General features: G+C 42.8%; 1 protein-coding gene across 1 annotated transcript in view; it reads right to left on the reverse strand.

Annotated features, from left to right (window-relative positions):
• Window positions 1-289: 289 nt before the first annotated feature.
• LOC106596522 (dual specificity protein phosphatase 16) overlaps window positions 290-10,887 on the reverse strand; it is a 40,053-nt gene continuing 29,455 nt past the window's right edge. Inside the window, exons 4-6 of the mRNA XM_045711344.1 lie at window positions 8,094-8,272; window positions 5,565-5,848; window positions 290-3,465 (exon numbers count right to left, since the gene is read on the reverse strand). Of these exons, the coding sequence (XP_045567300.1) occupies window positions 2,166-3,465; window positions 5,565-5,848; window positions 8,094-8,272 (1,763 nt within the window). The 3' untranslated portion in view covers window positions 290-2,165. The remainder of the gene's footprint in view (window positions 3,466-5,564; window positions 5,849-8,093; window positions 8,273-10,887) is intronic.

Consider the following 10,887-nt stretch of genomic DNA (forward strand, 5'->3'; position numbering starts at 1 on the left):
CCTTCACCACAGGTATCAGTTGTTCCTTCACCACAGGTATCAGTCATTACATCATTCCTTCACCACAGGTATCAGAGTCATTACATCATTCCTTCACCACAGGTATCAGTCATTACATCATTCCTTCACCACAGGTATCAGTCATTACATCATTCCTTCACCACAGGTATCAGAGTCATTACATCATTCCTTCACCACAGGTATCAGTCATTACATCATTCCTTCACCACAGGTATCAGTCGTTCCTTCACCACAGGTATCAGATAAAAACCCACAACCACACCGTTCGTTAATAACATATAATATTTAGCGCTTTAATCCAAAGTGATTTACAGTCATGCGTACATACATTTTACGTCTGGGTGGCCCCGGGAATCTAACCTACAACCCTGGGGTACAAGCGCCATGCTCTACCAACTGAACTGTTCGGGAGCTGTTCGGGAGCTGTTCGGGAGCTGTTCGGGAACTGTTCGGGAGCTGTTCGGGAACTGTTCGGGAGTGGTTCGGGAGCTGTTCGGGAACTGTTCGGGAGCTGTTCGGGAACTGTTCGGGAGCTGTTCGGGAGCTGTTCGGGAGCTGTTCGGGAACTGTTCGGGAGCTGTTCGGGAACTGTTCGGGAACTGTTCGTGAGCTGTTCGGGAACTGTTCGGGAACTGTTCGGGAACTGTTCGGGAGCTGTTCGGGAACTGTTCGGGAGCTGTTCGGGAGCTGTTCGGGAACTGTTCGTGAGCTGTTCGGGAACTGTTCGGGAACTGTTCGTGAGTTGTTCGGGAACTGTTCGGGAACTGTTCGGGAACTGTTCGGGAGCTGTTCGGGAACTGTTCGGGAGCTGTTCGGGAACTGTTCGGGAACTGTTCGTGAGCTGTTCGGGAACTGTTCGGGAACTGTTCAGTTGTTCAAGCATCTTTTCTTGCTGCTCAAATAAGACCTGAGATTTGAATTGTCAATGAGCTCCAACATCAGAAGACAGAGGAACAGAAGAAGCCTCTAATTTGGATGTGTGAGGTATCGGATGATTTGACACAGGGATATCAAGGATCTCTGATCCCGTTCTTCATAACGCTTCATAAAGACTTCTTAAGGCTTCATAAAGACTTCTTTAAGGCTTCATAAAGACTTCTTAAGGCTTCATAAAGACTTCTTTAAGGCTTCATAAAGACTTCTTTAAGGCTTCATAAAGACTACTTTAAGGCTTCATAAAGACTTCTTTAAGGCTTCGTAAAGACTTCTTAAGGCTTCATAAAGACTTCTTTAAGGCTTCATAAAGAGGCTTCATAAAGACTTCTTTAAGGCTTCATAAAGACTTCTTTAAGGCTTCATGAAGACTTCTTTAAGGCTTCATGAAGACTTCTTTAAGGCTTCATAAAGACTTCTTTAAGGCTTCATAAAGACTTCTTAAGGCTTCAAAAATACTTCTTAAGGCTTCATAAAGACTTCTTAAGGCTTCATAAAGACTCTTTAAAGCTTCATAAAGACTTCTTAAGGCTTCATAAAGACTTCTTAAGGCTTCATAAAGACTTCTTAAGGCTTCATAAAGACTTCTTAAGGCTTCATAAGGCTTCATAAAGACTTCTTTAAGGCTTCATAAAGACTGCTAAAGGCTTCATAAAGACTTCTTAAGGCTTCATAAAGACTTCTTTAAGGCTTCATAAAGACTTCTTAAGGCTTCATAAAGACTTCATAAGGCTTCATAAAGACTTCTTTAAGGCTTCATAAAGACTTCATAAGGCTTCATAAAAGCTCCATGTATCCAACATCTGGCAGACATCTACTGCTGTTGACAACGATTATCAACATTCAGAAATAAATGAAAAACGATTAACACTCATTCAAACAAAAAACTCAAGTTCGTCTCAATCCTCTCAGAGTTCACCTCTTCATCACATTCATCATCATCATCATCATCACACAGCTGCTTTCTGCTTCCAGGTCAAAGTTCAAACTACATTAATGCCAACTGTCGCGACACGAGTACACAGGGCCGCTAGATCAGTTCAAGGTTCAAGTCCCTAGTGGGATAATAAGACGGGTCCAGAACAAGTCTTTCCCCTGAACATGGGACTGGTCTGATCTGAGGATGTTAAAACTCCCTAGAACGGACGTCTCCATTTCAAATCAATGATTCCGTAACGGTTGGACCGGAGGCCATGTTGAAATGTCCTCTCTCAGGACACCTGTATGACCTCCATGCTTCCCGAGAAGCTGCTGTGACTCCCTATCTCCTCCCTGGAGCTAGTCTCTCCTCCTCCTCTTCCTCCTCCTCCTCCTCCTCCTCCTCTCATCCTGTCTCCGATTTCCATCTGACAGCTCCGTCTCTTCAGCTGCTTCTCCAAGGTGCTCTCCTCGTGCCAGCTCCTCCGCGAGTCCCCGTGGTCGCCGCTCCTCTGCCTCCCGCGCCGCCGCACCTCCTCCAACCCCTGGCTCACGCTGTACGCCGCCGCGCCGCCACCCCCTAGAATGTTAGCCCCGCTTCCTAAGATGGCGGAGGTGGAGTAGAAGCGGTGCGACGACTCGGAGAGGTACCATCCACCCGACGACACGGTGACGGGACCCAATAGGATGTCAGAGTGCCAGCCCTTCAGGGCGGAGCCTAGGTTAGGGGCGGGCTTGGACAGGTGCTGCTGGGAACGTGATAGGCCGAACAGGAAGCCGGTGGTGTGAGGGGTGTGGTTAAGGGTAGGGTTAGAGCTCTCCTCCATACTGCCACTACGCTGGAGCTGCTGGGAACAGGAGAGGGGCTTAGCCTGGCCGGGTTGCTTCACGCTGGGCTGGTTGGAGGTGGTAGTGCTGGTAGTGGTGCCGGGAAAGGAGGAGGAAGAGGAGGTGATGGTTGTGGTGGAGACTACAGGAGTAGCAGTGGGAACAACAGACGTAGCAGCAGGGTCCGCGAGGCCGTCGTCCCGCTCCTCGTCAGGGCTCGGCTCAGGTGTAGACAGCTCTGACATCTCCTTCACAGGAGAGAAGTGACACGGTTTCCCAGCAGGCTCCTTGAAGCTCACGGATGGATTATAATACTCCTGGGCTCCGGGGTGGGACGTAGGGTTGGGGTACGGCCTCACGGGGGCGCCGCCGCGGCCTCCTGGCTCCCTGTACGACTTGATGTCCAGAGAGAAGGACCTTTTCAGCTGGGCGGCGTTGTCCTCCGCTCCCTGGTTCAGCTGGAGGCCTTGGAGCCCCTGGAGAGCCTGGGCGAGGAGCCTCTCTTCTGGAGGCCAGGGGGCCAAGACACACGGCAGGGTCAGGGGCTCCAGCAGGGCTAGGGCAGGGTCTGGGAGGCTGGGGGTAGTAGGGTTAGAGGGGTCCTGATCTAGCAGGGGGTGGTGGAGGAGGAAGGGACAGGGTTTGACTCCGACGGTCTCTCTGATCTCCGACCTTCCAGGAGTCTTGATCTTCTTCTCAAAGTCCAACAGCTGACCCAGGAAGTTAAAGTTAGGAGAGATGGTGGGCCTCTTCTCCTTCACGAACCTGGAGAGGAAAGACGGAAGCATACAGGACATCAGTAGAGCCCCCCCACAATGCACTGCGTTCATTCATCTCACCTGTACATCCTTATTATGGTCCTACATCTCACCTGTAAATCCTTATTATGGTTCTACATCTCACCTGTACATCCTTATTATGGTCCTATTCATCTCACCTGTAAATCCTTATTATGGTTCTATTCATCTCACCTGTAAATCCTTATTATGGTCCTACATCTCACCTGTAAATCCTTATTATGGTCCTACATCTCACCTGTAAATCCTTATTATGGTCCTATTCATCTCACCTGTAAATCCTTATTATGGTCCTATTCATCTCACCTGTAAATCCTTATTATGGTCCTACATCTCACCTGTAAATCCTTATTATGGTCCTATTCATCTCACCTGTAAATCCTTATTATGGTCCTACATCTCACCTGTAAATCCTTATTATGGTCCTACATCTCACCTGTAAATCCTTATTATGGTTCTACATCTCACCTGTACATCCTTATTATGGTCCTATTCATCTCACCTGTACATCCTTATTATGGTCCTATTCATCTCACCTGTACATCCTTATTATGGTCCTATTCATCTCACCTGTAAATCCTTATTATGGTCCTATTCATCTCACCTGTAAATCCTTATTATGGTCCTATTCATCTCACCTGTAAATCCTTATTATGGTCCTACATCTCACCTGTAAATCCTTATTATGGTTCTACATCTCACCTGTAAATCCTTATTATGGTCCTATTCATCTCACCTGTAAATCCTTATTATGGTCCTACATCTCACCTGTAAATCCTTATTATGGTCCTATTCATCTCACCTGTAAATCCTTATTATGGTTCTACATCTCACCTGTACATCCTTATTATGGTCCTATTCATCTCACCTGTAAATCCTTATTATGGTTCTACATCTCACCTGTAAATCGTTATTATGGTCCTACATCTCACCTGTAAATCCTTATTATGGTCCTATTCATCTCACCTGTAAATCCTTATTATGGTTCTACATCTCACCTGTAAATCCTTATTATGGTCCTATTCATCTCACCTGTAAATCCTTATTATGGTCCTACATCTCACCTGTAAATCCTTATTATGGTCCTATTCATCTCACCTGTAAATCCTTATTATGGTCCTATTCATCTCACCTGTAAATCCTTATTATGGTTCTACATCTCACCTGTAAATCCTTATTATGGTCCTACATCTCACCTGTAAATCCTTATTATGGTCCTATTCATCTCACCTGTAAATCCTTATTATGGTCCTATTCATCTCACCTGTAAATCCTTATTATGGTTCTATTCATCTCACCTGTAAATCCTTATTATGGTTCTACATCTCACCTGTAAATCGTTATTATGGTCCTACATCTCACCTGTAAATCCTTATTATGGTCCTATTCATCTCACCTGTAAATCCTTATTATGGTCCTATTCATCTCACCTGTAAATCCTTATTATGGTCCTATTCATCTCACCTGTAAATCCTTATTATGGTCCTACATCTCACCTGTAAATCCTTATTATGGTCCTACATCTCACCTGTAAATCCTTATTATGGTCCTACATCTCACCTGTAAATCCTTATTATGGTCCTATTCATCTCACCTGTAAATCCTTATTATGGTCCTACATCTCACCTGTAAATTCTTATTATGGTTCTACATCTCACCTGTAAATCCTTATTATGGTTCTACATCTCACCTGTAAATCCTTATTATGGTCCTATTCATCTCACCTGTAAATCCTTATTATGGTCCTATTCATCTCACCTGTAAATCCTTATTATGGTTCTACATCTCACCTGTAAATCCTTATTATGGTCCTACATCTCACCTGTAAATCCTTATTATGGTCCTACATCTCACCTGTAAATCCTTATTTATGGTCCTACATCTCACCTGTAAATCCTTATTATGGTCCTATTCATCTCACCTGTAAATCCTTATTATGGTCCTATTCATCTCACCTGTAAATCCTTATTATGGTTCTACATCTCACCTGTAAATCCTTATTATGGTCCTATTCATCTCACCTGTAAATCCTTATTATGGTCCTACAGGGGGTTTCACTCATCTCACCTGTAAGCTTCGTCTAGTGACATGTCCATCCTCGTCATGATGTAAGCGATAGCGATGGTTGCCGAGCGGGAGATGCCAGCCAGACAGTGGACCAGCACACAGGCGTTGGAGGCTTTGGCCTTCTCTATGAACTCCACAGATCTGTCGAACCAGGGGAGGATCTTCTCACAGAAGCTGTCGTTGACAGGAACTCGCAGGAAGTGAGACTCTGGGATGTAGTCTGGTTTGGGACATGTGTTACTGGCATTCAGGACGTACGCTATCTCATTCCGCTGCATCACTTCCTGTAGAGGAGGTGAGGAATACAGCTGGGTTAGAATGCTTTTACACACTTCACTTCCTGTAGAGGAGGTGAGGAATACAGCTGGGTTAGAATGCTTTTACACACATCACTTCCTGTAGAGAAGGGAGGAATACAGCTGGTTAGAATGCTTTACACACACATCACTTCCTGTAGAGGAGGGAGGAATACAGCTGGTTAGAATGCTTTACACACATCACTTCCTGTAGAGGAGGGAGGAATACAGCTGGTTAGAATGCTTAACACACATCACTTCCTGTAGAGGAGGGAGGAATACAGCTGGTTAGAACGCTTTACACACATCACTTCCTGTAGAGAAGGGAGGAATACAGCTGGTTAGAATGCTTTACACACACATCACTTCCTGTAGAGGAGGGAGGAATACAGCTGGTTAGAATGCTTTTACACACATCACTTCCTGTAGAGGAGGGAGGAATACAGCTGGTAGGAATGCTTTTACACACATCACTTCCTGTAGAGGAGGGAGGAATACAGCTGGTAGGAATGCTTTACACACATCACTTCCTGTAGAGGAGGGAGGAATACAGCTGGTTAGAATGCTTTTACACACATCACTTCCTGTAGAGGAGGGAGGAATACAGCTGGTTAGAATGCTTTACACACACATCACTTCCTGTAGAGGAGGGAGGAATACAGCTGGTTAGAATGCTTTACACACATCACTTCCTGTAGAGGAGGGAGGAATACAGCTGGTAAGAATGCTTTACACACATCACTTCCTGTAGAGGAGGGAGGAATACAGCTGGTTAGAATGCTTAACACACATCACTTCCTGTAGAGGAGGTCAGGAATACAGCTGGTTAGAATGCTTTACACACATCACTTCCTGTAGAGGAGGGAGGAATACAGCTGGTTAGAATGCTTAACACACATCACTTCCTGTAGAGGGGGGAGGAAGACAGCTGGTTAGAATGCTTTACACACACATCACTTCCTGTAGAGGAGGGAGGAATACAGCTGGTTAGAATGCTTTACCCACATCACTTCCTGTAGAGGAGGGAGGAATACAGCTGAATAGAAGCTTTTACACACATCACTTCCTGTAGAGGAGGGAGGAATACAGCTGGTTAGAATGCTTTACACACATCACTTCCTGTAGAGGAGGGAGGAATACAGCTGGTTAGAATGCTTTTACACACATCACTTCCTGTAGAGGAGGGAGGAATACAGCTGGTTAGAATGCTTTACACACATCACTTCCTGTAGAGGAGGGAGGAATACAGCTGGTTAGAATGCTTTACACATCACTTCCTGTAGAGGGAGGAATACAGCTGGTTAGAATGCTTAACACACATCACTTCCTGTAGAGGAGGGAGGAATACAGCTGGTTAGAATGCTTTTACACACACCACTTCCTGTAGAGGAGGGAGGAATACAGCTGGTTAGAATGCTTTACACACATCACTTCCTGTAGAGGAGGGAGGAATACAGCTGGCTAGAATGCTATGATATATATATAGTAATATATAAACTAGGTATCCTATAATATATCTAATACCTTGTTGAGTATATATAGTAATATATAGTAATATATAGTAATATATAAACTAGGTATCCTATAATATATCGATTACCTTGTTGAGTATATATAGTAATATATAATAATCTATAAACTAGGTATCCTATAATATATCTATTACCTTGTTGAGTATATATAGTAATATATAGTAATATATAGTAATATATAAACTAGGTATCCTATCATATATCTAATACCTTGTTGAGTATATATAGTAATATATAGTAATATATAGTAATATATAAACTAGGTATCCTATAATATATATAGTAATATATAGTAATATATAAACTAGGTATCCTATAATATATCTAATACCTTGTTGAGTATATATAGTAATATATAGTAATATATAGTAATATATAAACTAGGTATCCTATAATATATCGATTACCTTGTTGAGTATATATAGTAATATATAGTAATATATAGTAATATATAAACTAGGTATCCTATCATATATCTAATACCTTGTTGAGTATATATAGTAATATATAGTAATATATAGTAATATATAAACTAGGTATCCTATAATATATCGATTACCTTGTTGAGTATATATAGTAATATATAGTAATATATAGTAATATATAAACTAGGTATCCTATAATATATCTAATACCTTGTTGAGTATATATAGTAATATATAGTAATATATAAACTAGGTATCCCATAATATATCTATTACCTTGTTGAGAACGTCTCTCTGACAGCCCAGGTAAAGGTGAGGCAGGATGCGTGTTGGACCAGAGGTGTTGAGGGGCAGGCACGGCTGAGAGAGGCAGGTCGGGACCAGGCAGGATGTGGCCAGAAGAGCCTTACCTTCACACAGACCTGGAAACAGCTGGGAAAACTCTGTGAAACCACCTGAAGACAAACACACACAGACAGAAACATCCCAATCACATAAAGGACCGAGGTTACTGTGTTAGAGATGCTAGAGGTTACTGTGTTAGAGATGCTAGAGGTTACTGTGTTAGAGATGCTAGAGGTTACTGTGTTAGAGATGCTAGAGGTTACTGTGTTAGAGATGCTAGAGGTTACTGTGTTAGAGATGCTAGAGGAGGTTACTGTGTTAGAGATGCTAGAGGTTACTGTGTTAGAGATGCTAGAGGTTACTGTGTTAGAGATGCTAGAGTTTACTGTGTTAGAGATGCTAGAGGTTACTGTGTTAGAGATGCTAGAGGTTACTGTGTTAGAGATACTAGAGGTTACTGTGTTACTAGAGGTTACTGTATTACTAGAGGTTACTGTGTTAGAGATACTAGAGGTTACTGTGTTAGAGATACTAGAGGTTACTGTATTACTAGAGGTTACTGTGTTAGAGATGCTAGAGGTTACTGTATTACTAGAGGTTACTGTGTTAGAGATGCTAGAGGTTACTGTGTTAGAGATGCTAGAGGTTACTGTGTTAGAGATGCTAGAGGTTACTGTATTACTAGAGGTTACTGTATTACTAGAGGTTACTGTATTAGAGATACTAGAGGTTACTGTATTACTAGAGGTTACTGTATTAGAGATACTAGAGGTTACTGTATTAGAGATACTAGAGGTTACTGTATTACTAGAGGTTACTGTATTACTAGAGGTTACTGTGTTAGAGATGCTAGAGGTTACTGTATTAGAGATGCTAGAGGTTACTGTATTACTAGAGGTTACTGTGTTAGAGATGCTAGAGGTTACTGTGTTAGAGATGCTAGAGGTTACTGTGTTAGAGATATTAGAGGTTACTGTATTACTAGAGGTTACTGTATTACTAGAGGTTACTGTATTAGAGATACTATAGGTTACTGTATTAGAGATACTAGAGGTTACTGTGTTAGAGATGCTAGAGGTTACTGTATTACTAGAGGTTACTGTATTACTAGAGGTTACTGTATTAGAGATACTAGAGGTTACTGTATTACTAGAGGTTACTGTATTACTAGAGGTTACTGTGTTAGAGATGCTAGAGGTTACTGTGTTACTAGAGGTTACTGTATTAGAGATACTAGAGGTTACTGTATTACTAGAGGTTACTGTATTAGAGATACTAGAGGTTACTGTATTACTAGAGGTTACTGTGTTAGAGATGCTAGAGGTTACTGTGTTAGAGATGCTAGAGGTTACTGTGTTAGAGATGCTAGAGGTTACTGTGTTACTAGAGGTTACTGTGTTAGAGATGCTAGAGGTTACTGTATTACTAGAGGTTACTGTGTTAGAGATGCTAGAGGTTACTGTGTTAGAGATGCTAGAGGTTACTGTGTTAGAGATACTAGAGGTTACTGTGTTAGAGATGCTAGAGGTTACTGTGTTAGAGATGCTAGAGGTTACTGTGTTAGAGATGCTAGAGGTTACTGTGTTAGAGATGCTAGAGGTTACTGTGTTAGAGATGCTAGAGGTTACTGTGTTAGAGATATTAGAGGTTACTGTATTACTAGAGGTTACTGTATTACTAGAGGTTACTGTATTAGAGATACTAGAGGTTACTGTATTAGAGATACTAGAGGTTACTGTATTACTAGAGGTTACTGTATTAGAGATACTAGAGGTTACTGTGTTAGAGATGCTAGAGGTTACTACTTTAGTAACAAACTCTTATCTCACAAAGACGACTGGCATCAATACAAGCAACCTGCCTAGCAACAGGCTCTGATACTGTACACTAAACCTGCCTAGCAACAGGCTCTGATACTGTACACTAAACCTGCCTAGCAACAGGCTCTGATACTGTACACTAAACCTGCCTAGCAACAGGCTCTGATACTGTACACTAAACCTGCCTAGCAACAGGCTCTGATACGGTACACTAAACCTGCCTAGCAACAGGCTCTGATACTGTACACTAAACCTGCCTAGCAACAGGCTCTGATACTGTACACTAAACCTGCCTAGCAACAGGCTCTGATACTGTACACTAAACCTGCCTAGCAACAGGCTCTGATACTGTACACTAAACCTGCCTAGCAACAGGCTCTGATACGGTACACTAAACCTGCCTAGCAACAGGCTCCGATACGGGTACACTAAACCTGCCTAGCAACAGGCTCTGATACGGTACACTAAACCTGCCTAGCAACAGGCTCTGATACTGTACACTAAACCTGCCTAACAACAGGCTCTGATACTGTACACTAAACCTGCCTAGCAACAGGCTCTGATACTGTACACTAAACCTGCCTAGCAACAGGCTCTGATACTGTACACTAAACCTGCCTAGCAACAGGCTCTGATACTGTACAGTAAACCTGCCTAGCAACAGGCTCTGATACTGTACACTAAACCTGCCTAGCAACAGGCTCTGATACGGTACACTAAACCTGCCTAGCAACAGGCTCTGATACGGTACACTAAACCTGCCTAGCAACAGGCTCTGATACGGTACACTAAACCTGCCTAGCAACAGGCTCTGATACTGTACACTAAACCTGCCTAGCAACAGGCTCTGATACGGTACACTAAACCTGCCTAGCAACAGGCTCTGATACGGTACACTAAACCTG

Source organism: Salmo salar, unplaced genomic scaffold, assembly GCF_905237065.1.
Source record: "Salmo salar unplaced genomic scaffold, Ssal_v3.1, whole genome shotgun sequence".
NCBI lineage: Eukaryota > Metazoa > Chordata > Actinopteri > Salmoniformes > Salmonidae > Salmo > Salmo salar.